Source organism: Aquarana catesbeiana, linkage group LG04, assembly GCF_042186555.1.
Source record: "Aquarana catesbeiana isolate 2022-GZ linkage group LG04, ASM4218655v1, whole genome shotgun sequence".
NCBI lineage: Eukaryota > Metazoa > Chordata > Amphibia > Anura > Ranidae > Aquarana > Aquarana catesbeiana.
This window is the reverse complement of record NC_133327.1, coordinates 134,888,862-134,910,005: the sequence shown is the minus strand read 5'-3', so window position 1 is coordinate 134,910,005 and position 21,144 is coordinate 134,888,862. Positions and strand designations below refer to the sequence as shown.

General features: G+C 44.5%; 1 protein-coding gene across 1 annotated transcript in view; it reads right to left on the bottom strand.

Moving 5' to 3' along the window:
- LOC141139503 (retinol-binding protein 1) overlaps positions 1–21,144 on the bottom strand; it is a 75,820-nt gene that overhangs the window by 8,968 nt on the left and 45,708 nt on the right. Inside the window, exon 3 of the mRNA XM_073625691.1 lies at positions 5,845–5,946. Coding sequence (XP_073481792.1) covers positions 5,845–5,946 — 102 coding nt within the window. The remainder of the gene's footprint in view (positions 1–5,844; positions 5,947–21,144) is intronic.

The following is a 21,144-nucleotide window of genomic DNA, read 5'->3' as shown; positions in this document are numbered from 1 at the left end:
CTCCTTGAGGATGATACGGGGTGTTTTTAGACTTCCTGATGCCCAACAGGTCTAAAAGTCTTTTGATGAGACTACTATCGAAATCTCTCCCTTGATCAGAGTGGACGCATTGGGACAGACCATAGTGCACAAAGAATTTCTCAGCGAAGATCTTGGCCACCGTGGATGCTTGTTGGTTCCTTGTGAAAAATGCCTGGGCATACCGAAGGAAATTGTCAGTCACTACCAGGATATTTCCCTGCCCGCTCAGATCAGGCTCCAAGCACAGAATGTCAATGCACACCAGCTCCATGGGTCCCTGACCCAGAAGATGGCCCATTGGGACAGCTCGGTGAGACAAAGTCTTCCTTTGGATACATCTGATGCAGAAGTGGCAATAGTCCTCAACCTCAGCCTGCATGCAGGGCCAGTAGAACCGGTCCCTCACCAGGTGAAAAGTCCTCTTGGGCCCTAGGTGGCCATGGTTGTCGTGTAGGGCAGTTAATACTGTCTCCCTATTTTTTTTAGGTAGGAATAGCTGCCATTTTTCTTCGGAATCGTCAGAGGGGCCCCTTCGGTAGACCAACCCTCTGTGCACCTGAAACTGATCCCACTCTCGGTGCAGCAGATGGGTTTCCTTCGGGGAGTCAGTGAGGAGCAAGTCAGGGCGTTGGCTCTCCAAGGCCTTCAATGCCAAGCTACAGGGAGGGTCCTCCAACTGGTCCCTCCTCAGGTCTTTCTTTGACAGCTTGGGCAGACCTTCATCCCCGACTTGGGTGACATTGCAATAACATCTAGGGACACCAGCGGCTGACACTCCAACCTCTTCGGTCCTGGATCCTACTCCAGGTTGATGTTCTGCTCCTTCACATAAGGCTCGTACCCCTTCAGGTGTCAGCTGGGCCTATTCTTCTGGAGGGTCTCTGGAACAATGGGACCTTCTTGACAAAGCATCTGCGTCTTGTTTCCCGACCCCGGTCTATACTTCAGGCTGAAAATAAACCCTGATAGAGCAGCCAACCATCTGTGACCCATGGCGTCCAACTTGGTAATAGTGAGGATGTAGGTGAGAGGATTGTTGTCAGTCTTGATCACGAACTCCGCTCCATACAGGTAATCCCTCAGCTTATCCACCACCGCCCACTTTAAGGCCAGGAACTCAAGTTTGTGCATGGGGTAGTTCTCGGTGGGGGCCAAGTTTCGACTCACGTAGGCAACAAGCCGTAGATGGCCATCATGCTCTTGATATAGCACCCCACCTAACCCATCTCGACTGGAGCGGTTGTAAGGCTTCACTTTAGCTGCCTAAAACCTCTTCACACTTCAGAGTCCCTTGTTCCTGAATGAACTCTCTGGGTTTTCTGGGCCCTCCAGCTGGTCTGACAGGCTTCGCCAGATCAGGGTCAGCATCTTAGCGAATCCCTTGACAAATCTTCTGTAATAAGAGCTGAATCCCAGAAATTACCTAAGCTCAGTCACGTTGGTAGACCTCGGCCAGGAGGTGACAGCTTCCAGCTTCTGGAGGTCGGTGGCCACTTTGTCAGCAGACACAATGTGGCCAAGGTAGTTGACTGAGGGTTGATAAAACTGGCACTTTTCCAGAGACAGCTTCAACCCCCTCATCATGGAGTCTCTTCAGGACCTTCTGCAGACGCTCTTCGTGCTCTTCCAGGGTTTTGCCGAAAACGATGATGTTGTCTAAGTACACCAACACCTTGATCAGTTTCATGTCACCCACGGTTTCTCCATTAGCCTTTGGAAAGTGGCTGGGGCAGCCTTGATGCATACGGTCAAATCCAAAGATCCCCTCCGGGGTAATGAAAATGGTCTTCTCCTGATCCTCAGGGTGCATGGGGATTTGGTAATACCCACTCTTAAAATCCAGCATGCTGAACCACTTCGCTCCTGACAGGCTTTGCAAGGCATCTTCTATCCTTGGGGTGGTATATTGGTTGAGAACGGTCCTTCGGTTCAGCGTCCGGTAGTCAATACCCAGCCTCAGTGACCCATTCTTCTTCCGTACCACCACTATTGGGGAAGCATATAGACTCTGGGACTCTCGGATGATACCTGCCCTCTTCAACTCTGCCAGTTGTTCACACAGATCCTCCAAGTCCCCTAAAGGAATCCATCAAACTCTCTCCCTCAACGGCTTATGCACTCAAAGAGATGGATCCGGTATTGGGCACTTTTTGCACACCTCACATCAAATTTACTCTTGGAGAATGCAGCCTGCCATCTCAGGATCTGAGCCTTGGCCCTTTATTTCCATTCAGGCAAAAGGGGAGTATTCTTCAGATAGAACTCCTCCACAGAGATCCCATCCTTTGCTCCCCCCACCAAATCAGACGGCGGGACTGGGGTGGCCAGATTCACTTGTCCCAGCAACATCTGAGCCGGCATCTTCACTGGTAAGGCTGTTATGTTGCGGACACTAACCAAGATCTTCCTGTGACTTCTTTGCAACCCTTTGGTTGAAACCACCTCAAGAATTATCTCCACTCCCATGTCTTCTCCTTGTCCGTCCGATTCAAGGCCAATGAAAGGGCCTGGTTGCTTCCAATTTAGCTCGACAGATGCTCGTAAATAGGCCACTTTACCAGACTGTAAAACCTTCTCACACTGGTCCACTCGCCAAATATTTCCCACTCCTTCAGCTGGAGCCTTCTGTTTTTGTACCAGGTGCTGGTAGGCTTGTCTCAGCATGGGGTGCACACTTGTAGTTGAAGTGCCCGGCTCCAGAACAAGAGGTGTCAACAGCCTTCTGACAAGATCAGTATTGGTCCCTATGATGAGGGAACTCTTACTGGCCCCTGCTGGGCGAGGACAGACCACTGCCTGAGTGTCAAAAGTCTCGGCTTTCCCAGCCATGGCGGGATCGAAGGTCAGCTTGACTGGTAGATAGCCATCATAGGGGAAGTTCTGAGTCACAATGCCCCATATCTGCAGCTCTTCCAACTTCTGCAAAGGCAGGTGCTTGAGGTGCCTGTCATAGAAGTGTCTGTAGAGAAGGGTCACTTAAGCTCCAGTATCCAGAAGGGCCTTGGTGTAGACTCCCTTTACTTGGATGGGAACAATAGGAGAACGTCCCACCAGCTTGTCAGGGAGCATGGAGGAAGTGGTGGCCCTGGCCTGTTCGGTGGTTTGTATCGGCGCTCCTCTCTGTGGAGATTCTGATCGGGCTTAAGTCTGCGCTAAGTTCTGGGAGTCTGGTGTGCACTGACTCTCCGACACCAAGCAGCATGTGTCAAAGGAAACAGGACACTGGGTTGCTTGGAGGCAACAACAGGGGGCCCTCTGCATGGGTTTGGACTTCACTGCTGTCTCTTCGTGTCACTGGTTTTGAGCCAGCTACCGTAGATGGGTACCCGATTGGCTCCTTCACCAGACCCCTCCGAAGTTTCCCTCTGGCTTCTGGCACTGTGCTTTAGGCTTTCCCTGGACTTGGACACACCTGTCGATTAATGTCCCAAATAATTTCAACATACCTCGGTATGCTCAATGGCACTCCTCACTGGTACATGTTAAAATGCTCATTATCGGCTCCCATATAGACACTAGCATAGGTATCCATGTATCGCTGCCAAATATCCATAATATCCCTGTAATTATGGATAATCAAACATTAAAATCACTTAATCTTACCGGACCTAATGAATATCAATTAGACGGGGTGATTTTTTGGCCAGAAAATTTGATCAGAGGGGGCCAGCCCCCCTCATTAATCACTTAATAAGTCTCTAATTATGTGAGATCTAATCTCATCCTTATGTACCACCACCTAATATCTCTAATGTTAAAACCACTTGATCTTACCGGATCTAAGGAATATCTATTAGCCTAGATGATTTTTGGCCAGAAAATTTCATGTTGGGGGGCCATCCCGTCCTTATGTACCACCTAATATCTCTATTCTTATGTGGAATATCTCTGAAATCATGTGAGATCTAACATTAAAATCACTTGATCATACCGGATCTAATGAATATCTATTAGCCTGAATGATTTTTGGCCAGAAAATTACATGTGAAGGGGACAGCCCAGTCTTATGTACCACCTAATATCTCTATTTTTATGTGGAATGTCTTTAAAATTATGTGAGATCTAACGTTAAAACAAAAAGATCTTACCGGATCTGATGAATATACATTAGGCTGAATGATTTTTGGCCAGAAAATTGCATGGGGGGGGGGGGGGGGGGGTAACCTGTCCTTACGTACCACCTAATATCTCTATTTTTATGTGGAATATCTCTGCAATTATGTGAAATCTAATGTTAAAACCACTTGATCTTACTGGATCTAACAAATATCTATTAGCTTGAATGATTTTGGCCAGGTAATTGCATGATTGCATGTGAGGGGGCCAACCATCCTTATGTACCACCTAACAACTCTATTTTTATGTGGAATATCTCTGAAATTATGTGAGATCTAACATTAAAACCACTTGATCTTACCGGATCTAACGAATATCCATTAGCCTGAATGATTTTTGGCCAGGTAATTGCATGTGAAGGGGCCAACCCGTCCTTATGTACCACCTAATATCTCTATTTTTATTTTATGTGGAATATCGCTGAAATTATGTAAGAGCTAATGTTAAAACCACTTGATCATACCAGATCTAACGAATATCTACTAGCCTGAATGATTTTTGGCCAGGTAATTGCATGTGGGAGGGGCCAACCCCTCTTTATGTACCACCTAATATCTCTATTTTTATGTGGAATATCTCTGAAATTATGTGAGATCTAACATTAAAACCACTTGATCTTACCGGGTCTAAGAAATATCTATTAGCCTGAATGATTTTTGGCCAGAAAATTTGATAAGGGGGGGGCAACCCATCCTTATGTACCACCTAATATCTCTTTTTTTATGTGGAATATATCTGAAATAATGTGAGATCTAATGTTAAAACCACTTGATCTTACCGGATCTAAGGAATATCTATTAGCCTGAATGATTTTTGGCCAGAAAATTTGATAAAGGACTGATCACTTAATAAGTCTATAATCATGTGAGATCTACCGTTAAAACCACTTGATCTTACCGAATCTAACAAATAGCTTCCAAAATAGCCAACTGGTCAATTTTTTGATAAGGGAGGCTGATGACGGGTTAGCCCCCCCAGCAAATAACTGTTAATTTTCCTCTGTGTGAGATTTAACGCAAACAATGGTTGATCTAACCTGATCTCAAAGATCTAACAAACAGCATAAGATTTTTTCAAAAATTTTGATATGGGGGGGGCTAACCCGGCAGAGGTGAGGATTCCTTTATCCATCTCACTTATGCAGATGGGGAATCAAACATTTTTACATCAGCAGCCGGCTGATGGAAAAAAAAAAAGAATAATAATCTATGGGATTCTAACCTAAGACCCCTTTCACACTGGAGGCGTTTTTCAGGCGCTTTAGCGCTAAAAAATGCGCCTGAAAAGAAGCCTCAGCTGCAAACCCAGTGTGAAAGCACGAGTGCTTTCACACTGGGGCGGTACGCTGGCAGGGCGTCACAAAAAGCCCTGCAAGCAGCTTCTTTGCAGCGCTATAGGAGTGGTGAATACACCGCTCATATAGTGCCCCTCTCCATTGAAATCAATGAGCAGCGCTGCCGTACCGCCGGCAAACCACTGCTGCAGCAGCATTTTACGGGTGGTTTTGACCCTTTTTAGGCCGCTAGCGGGGGTTAAAGCCTCCCCGCTAGCGGCCGAATAGCGCCGCTTTACCGCTGATGCCTGAGCGCTTTCAGTGTGAAAGGGCTCTTAGGGATCGAGGATTTAGGCTATAAAAAGAAACCAAAAGCATGTGTGATTAATTACTGTAATAAGGTTACTAAAATCCAAAAGGGAAAGGTTTCATACCAAGTGTAATTCGTCTCCTTCCACCCACTGCGTCCATCCTCGGCCTTCCTTCTCTCCCTTCTGTACACACACCAGCTTGTCACCCTCCCAGTTGACTGAGGTCTAAAGAGATATGTGAATTTTGAAACATCGTGTCACATATTCATACAAATTGCAAGAAATACAGTGCATATGAATCCACAATCTTAACATTTGTTAAAGGTTATTTCATCAGACTGCTCACAGTGATTCTTCTTAAACTGTAATGCATGATCTCATTGGGAGGTGGCCCACAAACATTAAGAACACATGTGCCGCACATCCCATCAATTAGTGAAAGACCTTTTGAAACTGCAACTTTGTTAAAGATTCTACAAAAAAAAGAAAATAATTGTTGTCCTCCATGAAGTTCTATGGGGGTGTCACATGCTAGCCACACACACTTGCCTCTGTGCCATCTTTTTGTAAGACAGATCTTTGAAGAGCTGCCCGCAGGGTCGTCTTAATAGCATCATGGGCCCCTAGGCAAAGTAATGCTCTGGGCCCCTACAATGGAGACAGCGCATGTAAACAGACATCAAGTAGATAGAAGGCAGAAAAGCGGAGCTTCCCCTTTTGGGTGGAGCTCCGCTTTAACTACATGAACAATCATTCTGTACAGCAAAGAAACAGTGGAAAAATACTACATATGTAAAGTGACAAAGCTGTCCTCTGCATATAATATATCTGCTAGAATGATGCTCAGGACAGTTGTAACAAGTATAAACACGACTGCCAATAAAAATCATGAGGCACCATCCAGCCTGACAGGGCCTCAGATACCCCAACATAGTAACCCCTCTACATCTTATATACATCCAGCACTCCTAACTCCATGCAACCAACCCCCCCCCCCACCCACCCACACACACACACACACCAGGTTTCCCCCTAAAATTCTTATTCTGTTACCACCTCCACACCCTTGGATTCTCAACCCCAAATAAATAACTCCCCAGCACACTGACCCTTCTACACCCTAGATATCCCCCCAGCTCTCTGACCTCTCTACGCCATAGATATCCCCCTAGCACTCTGACCCCCCTACACCCCACATATCCCCAGCACTCTGACCCCTTTACATCCCAGATATTCCCCCAGAACTCTGATCCCTCTCTGCACCCCAGATATTCCCCCAGCACTCTGATCCCTCTCTGCACCCCAGATATCCCCCAGCACTCTTATCCCTATCTGCACCCCAGATTTCCCCCCAGCACTCTGACCCCTCTACACCCCAGATATCCCCCCAGCACTCTGATCCCTCTCTGCACCCTAGATATTCCCCCAGCACTGTTACCATATACCATAAGATACCTCTTGTATTGTGACCCCACTACATCCCTTATACCCCTACACTGTGGCCTCCCTACATCCCTGATACCTCTAGCACTATAGCCACCCAAGATACCACAAGCATTGCTACCCCCTATACACCCCAGATCCCCCCTCAGCATTGTTTTCCCCCCATACACCCTTGATATCCCCCAGCCCAGTGGAGATACAGTGCATGTGAACTTTTGGCTATGTGCCCACCTCCAGCACTGTGACAAGGACTCGCCTATACCAATCATGTCATGCAGGCAGAAGGAGGGGTGGAGGAGGGAGCATCCCTCCGGGTATTCCAAGCCCTTCGGTGCAAACAGTGCTGGACAGCTGGGCTCACATGACACCATCCACAATGCCACTTCCGCAGCTCTCACTCCAGCTCCTACCCCGTGGGCCTCCGAGTCCCAAGCATTCAAGCTGCATGGGGCGGGGTCAGAGCATCACTGTCGCTCCAGCCCCGCCCCTCCCTGCTGGCTTTCTGCATAGCATAGCGCACCGCTGCCAGCCTGCCTCCCCTGTGTATCAATCACTCTCAGTGCCATCATGGGGCCCCCAATTTCCGGGCAGTGTGGGCTCAAGGAGCAGCTTCTTTGGGGAAAGTGCAGGGGCCCACCATGCAGCTGGGGCCCCTGGGCAGTGCCCAGGTGTGCCCTCTCATTAAGATGGCCCTGCTTGCCGTCAACTCTTCTTCCCTATAATAATTCTAATTAATGTAACTGTTAACCCTTCCAAGGCCAGGAACTCTTGGATTCCAAGATGCGGTGCATGCAGATGCAGTGGCTGGGTGCTCTGTAAAGCAGTGTGAGAGGAGGACTGTTTGCTATGAGCGAGAGGAGCTGCTGACTACTTGCTGTAGGCAGGAAAATGCTGTGTGTATTATGAGAGGCCAGGACTACGCTTTAGTGCCTTTGGCTTCATGTTCTGTTCGGCCACCTGCCTTGACACTGACTGCCCCACTGTGTGCCCTACTAGGAGCTTTGCCAGAGATTCAGCACTTTGGGAAGTGTGCTGAGACTGCAATCGATGCCATGGCAGCTGCAGCAGTGCTGACAGGAAAACAAGAAAAGCACTGGAGGAAAAGCAAGCAAAAATCTTCCTGTGACCATGCTGGGGCTGTTTCAACTGGGGCGGCTGTGGGAGCAACTGAAGTTTTGGCAGAGGAACAAGCTAAGCAGTGGAGGTGCAGCACACTAAAACTTCACCTGGAGAGCTCATGTTTAGCTAAGTCTCCCACTAAAGCATCCAAAGGAACTGTTGGAGATGCTGAGGTTTTTCTTGGCAGACACCGGAGGAAACGGAGGTATAGGAAACAGAAACGGTGTAAGAGAGCAGGTATAAGATTTAGACTGGAAGCTCGCCCATATAGACCTGTGTTGCCAAGTCTTTTTCTTAGTAATTGCCAATCTCTTTTAAACAAGATGGATGAACTCAGGCTGCGGTTTATTACACACAAATTAAATAGCTGCGTGACTGTCCTCACAGAGACCTGGCTGGATGGTTCTATACCTGATGAGGCCATTGAACTGGCAGGCTGCTCTGTCTATCGAGCGAATAGGACTGTATACTCTGGAAAGACTAAAGGAGGTGGTCTGTGTGTATATATTAACAATAAATGGAGTACAACGATCAATATTGTCGGGACATATTGTTCACCTGATTTGGAATATCTTATGCTAAAATGTAAAACTTTTTTTATACCAAGAGAATTTACTAATGTTATAATTGTGGCTGTGTACATACCTCCACAGGTTAATTCTAAGCTGGCTCTGGAGGAATTTTATTATACGATGCTATTAACATTCAGCTGAATGCACATCCAGAGGGGGTTGTGATTGTGGCTGGCGATTTCAACCATGTGGAGCTAGAAATGGTTCTTCCTAAATTTTATAAGAATGTGCACTTTCCAACAAGGGAGAACAATATTTTAGATCAGGTATATACAAATGTTTGCAGTACATATAAAGCTACTTTGTTGCCACATCTTGGTCTATCAGATCATACATCTTTAATGATGACCCCATGTTATAAGCCTCTTGTTTGCAGAACAAAACCAGATATTAAAACTATACAGGTTTGGAGCAAGGAGTCAAATTGACTCCCGCAAGAGTGCTTTGAATCAACTGATTGGAATGTATTTGCACAGGATGCAGACTTAGAGGAATATGCTTCATCTGTTCTAGCTTATATTCGCTTTTGTATGGAGATGTTCCTAGTTACAAAAACTATTAAGGTATTCCCAAACCAAAAGCCTTGGTTGGATGGTAAAGTAAGGGCTCAGTTTAGAGCAGTGGTTCTCAACTCCAGTCCTCGGGACCCACCAACAGGCCAGATTTTAAGTATTACCTTGGGGAGTTGCAGACTAGAATACTGCAATCACTGAGCAGCAAGTGATATCACCTGTGATGTATTTCAGCTATCTTGCAAACCTGGCCTGTTGGTGGGTCCTGACGACTGGAGTTGAGAACCACTGGTTTAGAGCAAGGATGTTGCCTTTAGATCGGGGGACCCTATGGCTTATAGGAAAGCTCTGAATGAATTAAAGAAAGGCATTAAGGAGGCTAAGCGTAGATATAAACAGTGCATTGAATCTTATTTTGAAGATCTAAATTCTTGTAGCATGTGGATGGGGATTAAAACAATGGTAGATTATAATCTAGGAATACACAGGTTTGTAAGTGGGGCCTGACACCTTAAACCAATTTTTTGCTCGCTTTGAGGGTCAATATATGTGATGTGAAACCCATAGTATAAAAATACATGAGGTCAGGTCAAATTTGAGGAAGATTGACATCAGAAAGGCAGCAGGACCAGACGGGGTGTCAGGCCGTATACTGAGAGGATGTGCAGACCAGTTAGCAGGTGTTTTTACTGATATTTTTAATTTGTCATTGAAGCAGGCTGCACTACTTTCTTGTTTAAAATCTACTACTATTGTCCGAATACCTAAAAAATCAGTGGTCTCATGCTTAAATGATTATCGCCCAGTTCCCTTAACTCCTATCATCAAGAAATGTTTTGAGAGGCTCGTATTATCACATCTTAAAGGGGTTGTAAAGGTAAAAATTTTTTCACCTTAATGCATTCTATGCATTAAGGTGAAAAAACTTTTGACAATACCGCCGCCCCCAGCCCCCCCCCGTTTTACTTACCTGACGCCTCGAATCTTCGCTGCTCGTTCTCGTCATCTCCACTGCAGCTCAGCCTGGTCGCTGATTGGCTGCAGTGGATGGATTGAAAGCAGCGCAGCCATTGGCTTGCGCTGCTGTCAATCACATCCGATGACGCGGCGCGCCGGGGGGGCGGGGCCGAGTGATACAGCGAGCGGCTATAGCCGCCGGCTGTATCACGGGAGCGCGCCCGCAAGCACTCACCACCATGCGAGGGAGCTCGCATTAAGGTGGTGAATGCTTGCGGGGAGGAGCTGAAACAGCCGCCGAGGGACCCCAGAAGACCAGGTTCGGGGCCGCTCTGTGCAGAACGAGCTGCACAGTGAAGGTAAGTATAACATGTTTGTTATTTTTAAAAAAAAATAATTTTACCTTTACAACCCCTTTAAGGCAAACAATCCTGTTGATCTGGATAAGTATCAGTTTGCCTATCGTGCAAATAGATGCACAGATGATGCAATTGCTATTGCATTGCATGCTGCCTTGACACATCTTGAACACTCAAACACATATGTTAGGATGTTATTCATTGATTTTAGCTCTGCATTTAACACAGTAGTCCCTGACATATTAGTGAAAAAGTTAAAAGCTTTGGGCCTATGTCCATTGCTGTGCTCATGGATTATGGATTTTCTAACAAACAGGCCACAAATGGTGAGAATAGGAGATCAGATGTCTAACACTATTATTTTGAATACAGAGGTACCACAGGGATGTGTGTTAAGTCCGGCCTTGTTTACATTGTTCACGCACGACTGTACTCCCATACATGCGTCCAACACTATAGTGAAGTTTGCTGATGACACCACTTTAGTGGGACTCATACAAGATAATGATGAGACAGCTTATAGGCAGGAAATTCAACATTTGGTTGAGTGGTGTAGAGAAAATGATTTAATACTCAATATGGCAAAAACTAAAGAAATAATAGTGGATTATAGGAGATCAAGAAAGATCAATCATTTTTATATAGGTGGTGAGGAGGTGGAAAGGGTGGACACTATTACATTTTTGGGAGTGCATATTACAAGGGAGTTGTCATGGTCTCAAAATACTTTTTTTTAGTGAAAAAAGCACAGCAGAGACTGTTTTTCCTTTGGAGACTGAAGCAGGCTGGATTGCCCTTAAGGCTTCTGGTCAATTTCTATCATTGTACCATTGAGAGTATTCTTTTCCACTGCGCTGTAGTGTGGTATGCCAGCTGCAGGGCGGAGGATAAGAAGTGCCTGTCTCATGTGGTGAAAACAGCACAGCGGATCATAGGAACAGAGCTACTGAATTTGGACACAGCATATGCCAGACGATTAAAAAAGCGGGCAAAAGCTATTAGTATTGATCCAACCCACTCAGGTTACAGTGTGTTTTTCCCATTGCCATCAGGAAAAAGATATAGAACACTTAAAACGCACACTAATCGCTTAAAGCATAGTTTTTTCCCTAGGGCCGTATTGTCCGTAATCCCATCAGGTACAGTGTTTTAGGAATTTTATGTGGAATTCTAATATTCTTTTATTTATTTTTAAATAACATTTTATATTTTGATATATTTAAATATATATGTGGGCATGTGCTAGGAGTATGTATGTGTGGTTTTGTTTAGAAGTGTTGTATTGCTGCTATAAAGAGTATCCGGAAAAATTTTGTTGTACGTATACAATGACAATAAAGTATATCTATCTTAAGGGACATTTAGCAATAAATTTACATTAACTGAGTCTGTAAAGTAGAATTCAAGGATAAAGCAAACTAATCTTAAAATTGCTTCCCCCCCCCCCGTCCTAACAGCCATGCTAATTAACCTGTGTAAAAAAGAAAAAAAAACAAACAAGTACCGTATTTATCGGCGTATAACACGCACCCCAAGTTTAGGAGGGAATTTTAAGGAAAAAACTTTTTAAGGAAAAAAAACTTACATTTAAATTGCCATCAATGCAGCCTTACCAGTGTCCATCTGCAGCCTTGTAGTGTCATTTGCAGCCTTTCAGTGTCATTTGCAGCCTTGTTGTGTCATCTGCAGCCTCCTTGTGTCATCTGCAGCCTTATAAAGTGTATTATTCCTGCGCTACCATGCAGTAATTAGAGTGGTGGGGGGAGAAGCAGCTTGCACCGGATGGGGCCCAGCCTGGCCCCTGATAAAAACGTAAGCTAGCAGGTGGGTATGGTGCTGCGCTAATCCATATAGATGTACAAATGCATAGGTGCAATTGTGTTAAAGGACTGGCACCTTCCACTGTCAGCAGTGTACGAGCTCGCCGCTCGTTTGGTTACATGTATCCTCTGCCGTTTCACTGTGTGAGTACCCTTGTTTTCATCTGTGAATAAAGCCTTTATGTTTTAAAATACTACACTATATGGCATCCTTGTTTCTCCTTTGGCCATCATGCCCCCTGTGGACCTGAGGCATAAAGAGAGATAGTCCGGGACCCAGGACCAACCCCCACAGGAGATACCATAAGTGGTGACTGCCTTATGCTGTAATCTCAGTGTAATGAGGTAAGGGGCCATTGTCTACCAGTGTAGGATTGCTGCATGAAGAGGATTGATCTATACACTTCACATTCTCCACTTATTTAAGCGAGTGACGCTAGAATCCAGTTGCTGCCCGCACTATCTCACTGTTTGGCACGTTTGATGAAGCATTGGAGTTTCTGCTGCTGTACAAGTCACTTTTTCTTGAACTGTATTAATGTCTTTTGACAATTTTGAGCACTTATTGTTTACACTGGACACTTTACTGCATTTGTCACAGACATTGTGATCTCTCCGGATATACAGTGTAATATTGCACTTTCTGTTTTTTATTTTTTGTGAGGAAGTTTCATTTGTGTGACCAATGTTTTAGTTACTCACTTATTTATTTTTGCACTATATGCGAAGTTTGACACTGCATGTTTTTAAAACACTCATGTTGATGTTTATATATTGCAATTCTTTATAGTCCGGTTAGTCCCACCTATTCATTTATTTATTTATTTATATTTTCCTGACTGGGCACAGTACGCTTATACTTTTATTGTTTGTTTAAGTTTAATACACATTATATACCCAGTGCAGGTGATTAGCTCCTGACCCAGCAATACTTTAGCACGATTGCACCTATGCATTTGTACATCTATATGGATTAGCGCAGCACCATACCCACCCGCTAGCTTACATCTGCAGCCTTGTTGTGTCATCTGCAGCCTTGTGTCATTTGCAGCCTTGTGTCATCTGCAGCCTTGTGTCATCTGCAGCCTTGTGTCATTTGCAGCCTTGCCCAGTGACACTGCCGTTTTTAAATATGGCGCCGCCGAGACTCACGGCGGCTCTCGGCTGCTTTCGGCTCCTCTCGGAGCCCTGTGGGCGGAGCCGAGTGCCGCCGACATTCATACATAGCCGAGTGTACTCGGCTAGGTTCGGCTAGCTTCGCTCACAGTCATGCCCAGTCCCTGTGTTATGTCCATCTTAGGGCGGGACTGGGCATGACTGTGAGGGGAGCTAGCCGAACCTAGCCGAGTACACTCGGCTATGTATGAATGTCGGCGGCGATCGCTCCTCCACTCACAGTCAGCAGGGGATCGTCGGGGATCGGTGTATAACACGCACCCGCGATTTTCCCCTGATTTTAAGGGGAAAAAGTTCATGTTATACGCTGATAAATACGGTATATCCTTATCTATTTTCAGCTCACTCACATGATACCCTGTGTCAGCCAGCGCCGGCTGCAGGGGACAATGGCTGGCAATGCCTGGCAGCAGTGACATCACCCATAGGGTTCTTATGGCCCATTTGTTGTCAGTATAAAGAGGGTATACCATGTCCTCTAAATCAACGCAACCCTCCAGGGCTGATATGTGTTCCCGCACCTTTTGCAGATCATATTAGTAACAATAAGTCTTCACTAACCCCTGCACTTGGCTTGTTAAGCTGGCCATAGACAGTTTGAATTAGAACCATGTATGGGCATGCTGAATGTACCCAAACTGATCGATCGATGGTTGCACCATGCTAAAAAAGTTGAGAAAGTAGGATTCTAGAATGCAGCTTTTGGCTTTTGAGTTGGACAATAAATGCCAGTGAACACATACAGCCCAACTCAAAATCCAAAAGCTGGATTCTAGAATCCTACTTTCTCAACCTTTTTAGCATGGTGCAACCATCGATCGATCAGTTTGGGTACATTCAGCATGCCCATACATGGTTCTAATTCAAACCGTCTATGGCCAGCTTTTGCCATGCATGACTTTATTATTCTATAGTATTCTATACTAGCCAATGGGAACTATTCTCAAATGCAAGACATTTTTTCCTAAAAGCATGATACATTAAACTTGTTTCTGAGTCCATATCTGGCCATACACTACTTTCAAAGATTGTTCAAAAGATCCTCAATTTTTTGTTTGAATTTTAGGATAAATGTAATTTCCCAAAATGAAAACCACATTCATAGTAGAAATTTGTTTGAAAAAAACCCCAAAAAAACAAAAAACTTTCCTTCTGGCACCTTTTTGAATGTTCTCATCACTGCAGTGGAAAATGAATCTCAATTTTACCCGACTATTGATTTAAAAATCAAATGAAAGGTCCTGAAACTAGGTTTTCCAACAAAATTTGTCTAGTGCATGGCCAGCTTTACAATCATACATCAACCATAACCCTTGTTCTAAGCAAATACCTCATAATCTAGCCACACCGCCTCCTGAGCATGTTGTGCCTGAGAAAATGTAAATCAGGAAAAATAGAAGTTGCTCCTTCTTTGTATAGGCTTGTAAGGTGGTGTCCTTCAATCGTAGAAGGACCCTTGGAGGATACCTTTGTTTAAATTTTCAACCTGGTGGGCATTAACCCCAATCCTCTCCAGAGGTTCTAGTTGGTGAAAATACTGCAATATAGCTTTTGTGATAATAAATTAATGATTTCCTTTTTGCACTCCTCAATTACCGTATTTTTTGCTCCATTAGACGCATCTAGGATTTAGAGGAGGAAAACAAGAAAAATAATATTCTGAACCAAATGGTGTACTAAAATATTAAATATCATACCCCCATAGCGACACCATTGACACCCCGCCATGTTTTGGCACCCGGGGCAGACCGCCTCCCCCCGCCCCCCCTTGGTATGCCCCTGCCAGGATGCGCCTCACATCCTGTCCTCTCTCCTCCACAGAGAAGTCGAGCACTGGTATTTTAACAGGGTGGTGGTGACAGGGGGGGTTTGGTGAATTGGCGCCTGGTCAGTATTCGCTCCATAAGGCGCAGGGACATTTTCTCCCATTTTTTGGGGGCAAAAAAGTGTGTCTTATGGTGCGAAAAATACAGTACTCTTGTTGGAACATATTCCCCAGTGAGGGGTATTACTTCTAGTTATTTCATCTTTCCAGCTATCACTTCTCAGACTGCCTCTGCAGAAATCCATCTCCCCTTCACCCGGCAATCTGTGTCCTTTCACTAGACCAGGGGTCTCCAAACTTTCTAAAGAAAGTCCTTCAGACTTTAACTACTTCAAGACTGTGTGTATGTATATGTGTATATATATATATATATATATATATATATATATATATATATATATATACACATACACACACATGTTGCAGCTTTGAAGTGGCTTACCGGGGTTATGACTAAAGCTATCAGCCATAACCCCGGTATTTTTTTAAACCTGCGGGTGGCTTTTTCATAAAAGCGCTTAGAGAGGCTCATGAACCGCTGGAACACTTTCAGAAGATGTCCTCTTTCTCGGGCTTACCGTTTCCACCGGCTTCCCTGCAAAACGATCCGATGGTGCGGCTGGCTGGTCCAGAGGCGATCAAAGAGCAGATCATCTTTGATCGCCTATATGGCCCTGGAGGAATGGAGCGACATCATGACGTCACTTCCAGTCCAGGGTGGAAGTAAACAATTTTTTTTTTTTTTGATCTTTTGCTTTGAAAAAAAGGTAAAGGAGAGATTTCTTTTTTTTTTTTAACCCAGATCTCTCCATAAAGAGAACCTGTCATACTTAAAATTCTATTACAAGAAATGTTTACATTCCTTATAATGGGAATAACAGTGATAAAAAAAATAAAAACAAATAACAACCAATTTTAAAGCGCCCCATCCCTTCATGCTTGTGCACAGAACCAAGCGCATACCTAAGTCGCGCACGCATATGTAAATGGTATTCGCTCCACACATGTGACGTATCAGCACAAACATTGGAGCGAGCGCAATAAATCTAGCATTAGACTTCTTCTTTAATTCTAAATGGGTGACCTGTAAATATTTTTAAATCATCGCCTATGGAGATTTTTAAGTACTGTAGTTTGTTGCCATTCCACGAGCGTGCATAATTTTAAAGCGTGACACATTAGGTATCTATTTACTCAGCGTAACCTCATCTTTCACATTTTACAAAAAAATTTGGGGTATACAGTATATTGTGTTTTTTGTTCTTTACTAATTCATTAAGGGGTATTTTTTCCAAAGAAACTGTTTGCAAAACTGCTGCGCAAATACCGTGTGACATAAAAAAAATTGCAACAATCAACATTTTATTCCCTAGAGCACTGATGGCGAACCTTGGCACCCCAGATGCTTTGGAACTACATTTCCCATGATGCTCATGCACTCTGCAGTGTAATTGAGCATCGTGGGAAATGTAGTTCCAAAACATCTGAAGTGCCAAAGTTCGCCATCACTGCCCTAGGGTGTCTAATAAAAAAAATGTATCATGTTTAGGGGTTACAAGTAATTGTCTAGCAAAAAATACTGATTTAACTTGTAAACAAAAAGTGCCAGAAAAAGCTTGGTCTTCAAGCGGGGCAGACTGTGGCCAGTGAAAATAGAAAATGTCCTGGCGTCAGTAGAAATGCCCCATCATTCGTATCAGTGGGAGCAATAGTGCCCCATTATTTATTGTCAGTGAGCAGAATAGGTCCTTATTGTTGGTGTCAGTGGGTGGAATAGTCTCCCATCCTTGGTGTCAGTGGGAGGAATAGTGCCCCATTTTTGATGTCAAGTGGGCAGAATAGTGTCCCATCGTTGGTGTCAGTGAGAGGAATGGTGCTCCCCTGTTGGTGTCAGTGGCAGAAATTATGCCCCATTGTTAATGTCAATGGGAGGAATAGTGCCCCAAGGGCCAGATAAAGGGCTGCGTCCTCCCAGATAGCGAGGATAACTTGCCATAAATTTGTGGCAGTGTTGAATTGTATGTCTGTTAATTTGCTGCACATTTTCACTGGCAAGTTGTACATTTGCAGGAAACTTGAAGCACAATTTCTAGTTTACACTTTTCCAATTTGTAGCAAAATTGCATGGAAAGTCTCTAGCAAGAGCAAAGTTGCAGTGGTGAGTCTACAGCAAGAGCTCTGCAAGTCTACAGCATGAAAATTCAGCCACAGTAACCCCTGTGCTGGGATGACTATTGCACAACAGAACCAGAACTTGCAGCAGACTTGCAGAATGTTTGCAAAGAAACTTGATCTGGAGTCATGCAATGCGGACTTGCTGCAATTGCGCAACAAACTTGTGAAGCCCGGCAAGTCTAGCAATAGCTTAGCAAGTCATTTTCAAATTTGCAGTACAAATGCTTGCCATCTGGCCGCAGTTTGGAGCAGTTTGGAGATCACTTCATTAGACTGGAAGAGATTTTCTCAAGTCACAGCACCAAACCTGGTGGAAGAAGATGGGGCAAATTGCTGTAAACACCCTTTACAGCCTGTGTTGCTCAAAAACACAATGCAGCAGGTTGGTCAATACCAAACACAGTTTACAGGGTGTCATGAATGGGCCTATGTATCCCTTAATGTTGGTCTTCAATATTTCTGCAACTAACTCCTGTATTTGCTGCATATTTTAATTAAAGACCTTGCACAACTTGATTTTAACTATCTCAGTTTTGTAATCAACTCTGCTCTTTCCCCTCTGTGTACGTGGAGAGACCTTGGGAACTTTCTTGGTAAAAAAGTTTGCAGAAAATGAAAGCCATATTTGTAGAACATATTTAGACCTTCATGCCGCATACACACAACCGGACTTTCCATCAGAATAGACTCTGACGGTCTTTCAGACAGAGTTCCGCTGAAACGGACTTGCCTACACACAATCACACCAAAGTCCGATCATTTATGACGTACGACAGGACTAGAATAAAGGAAGTTCAATAGCCAGTAGCCAATAGCTGCCCTTGCGTTGTTTTTGGTCCGTCGGACTACCATACAGACGAGCAGTTTTCCCAGTAGGAACTGATTCCATCGGAAAGATTTGAAATATGTTCTATTTCTAGGTCTGTCAGAATTTTAGAAAGAAAAAGTCCAATGACGTCTACACACGGTTGGGAATGTCTGACGGAATGATTCCGTCGGACCTTTTCTGCCGGAAAGTCCGGTCGTGTGTATGGCGGCATTAGGCAATGATCTTACTCTCACAGTGGCTCTGAAAGAAGTTTTTAGAACTACATTTGGGGTTTTGACTTTATAGACATTTCCAGGCAGAGATTGGCTGCTCAAAAAAAGATAAATCAGGGAAAACTTTAAGCATTTCACATGAGTTAGTCATAAGGAAACATGAGAAGGTTTTTCAACCTCCACCGCATGGACGGCTTACAGCCCCAGTGTATGCCAAGAGTTCTCAAATGAACACACCTGTGAAAGCTTGGACGCTGCATTGACTCTTTTATACCTCTGCCACAGTTGCCACAGTGATTTTTTTTTTTTTTGTCTGCTATTTCATGGTTTGTTTATGCCTCTCCTATTCTGTTACATATCAATCCAACAGTCCCTTTTAAGATGCATTATCTCTTTAGCCTATTTACACCATCATGTCCCACAGGCTGAATAAAAGAAATCTATGGGTTTATGGCTAGGTTAACCCTCCTGCACTCTCCCTTGCATTTATTTTGTTATATCTACCCTCAATGGGAGTCCCTCTTGACGTTTTTCAAGTGCTGCTTCTTCCCCTACCAATAATTGTGCAGCATACAACCTTATGCCTATCAGCATCACAAACATTGACAGATTTGTAAGATTACTGGTTATGCACCAAATATTCTTAAATGTATGTATGTAGAGTATGTATGTGAGGAAATTTATATAGTCATTAATGGTAATTGGAGTCATTATTGGCTGTCCCTGACTCAGAGTCTTGGCGTAATTAGCATATGAAAACACCTCCTTTATTTCAAAGAACTGTCCTCTCCTCCTTCCTACGCTGACTAACCTGTGTTAAAAGAATAAATGTGTATACCTTTTTTTCACCCTGCTCCGGTCTGGTCATCTGATTTGATTCCCCTGTGACTGTCGGCAGTGGCTGCAGGGGAGAGGAGAGAGCGCAGATAATGGCTGGGATATGGCAGCTCATGTGGCTGTACTTCTCCCGTGGATTGCAGGAGTGCAGTTCATTCCACACACCTGTGACCCGTTTTCAGCTGATAGTGGGCTGAAGTCCGCTGTCGGTTGACATCACAGAGCTGGTCTAGGCTGGGGAAAGATAGAGACCATATGGTTGGGATCCACCCAGATGCCTCTGAGAGCCTGAGCCAGCCTCTCCCACCCTCTCCACAGCCCAGCGCTCCAGTGAGCTTGCAGGGAGCATAGCAGAGAGCCTCTCTGCTCAGGGAACACTGAGAACTGAGCGATCAGTAGTCTTTGATCACTACGGCACTACGGCAGCGGTGCCCATTCATTTCAATGGACAGGGGCGGTGGAGTAGTGTATACACCGCTCCTCCACCGCCCCAAAGATGCTGCTTGCAGGACTTTTTCTAACGTCCTGCAAGCGCACCGCCCCAATGTGAAAGCACTCGGGCTCTCACACTAGGGCTGCAGGGGAGGAGTTTTTCAGGCACTTTACAGGCACTATTTTTAGCCCAAAAGCTCCTGAAAAATGCCCCAGCGTGAAAGGGGTCTAACATCAACACGTAGACCTGACAACAATCCCAGCTGTGCCCATCATTTTTAACTTAGGGTTGTGGCTCTTTATAAACCACCAACCCATTGGCCCCGATTCTTAAAAAACAGACTTCTTGATTTGCATAAATTCTCTTCTCCAGCCTTTGCACAATCATCTCTGATGATGTAAAACAGTTTAACTAAAATGTATTATTATTATACAGGATTTATATAGTGAAAAAGGGTGCAGCGCTTGAAAATAATGTCCTTAAAATATAAATATTCCTTGATGGAATCAATATGAACCACACATCATGGGGTAAAACTCTTGATTGCGTAGAGAGGGAAGAAAGCCACCCAAACACATTGCCTCTTACCATCCTCTGTAGACCCTTATTACAGGGGTCAGATGAGCCTTGGATTATATAAATAGCCTTGACATCCACGCTCAACGATCAATACACCAGGCATATTAAGCAGGGATGATGAAATCTCCACAATCGGTCCTCTAAGCTCATAACATCAACTCCTCACAAAGGAATAACACCTCATGGTGCAGTAATCTTTAAAAGCATGTACTTTTATTAAAACAAAAGATTGTGCACTCACATGATTGCTGTTAAAACACATTTGTTTGCTAGGTAATATCCACAGCATAAACTGCCAACAAGATGGCTGCCGCGTCCCAACATGCACTCGCTCCATTTTTGGTCACAAGCTCCACCCTATGCGTTTCATCATAAATGTCGTCAGGGGCGTGGCCAGGCGTACAAAGGACTGCATTGTATAGACAGGACAATAAACTGACGGCGGAAGTATATTGCAATCAAACGAACAGGAAATCGCCTCAATGAACAGATGATGGCTCCAAACCGGCCGGAAGTAATTAGTGGTGCGTTCCAACCATCTGAAAGTTAATCTGGTAAACACAACCAAACATATA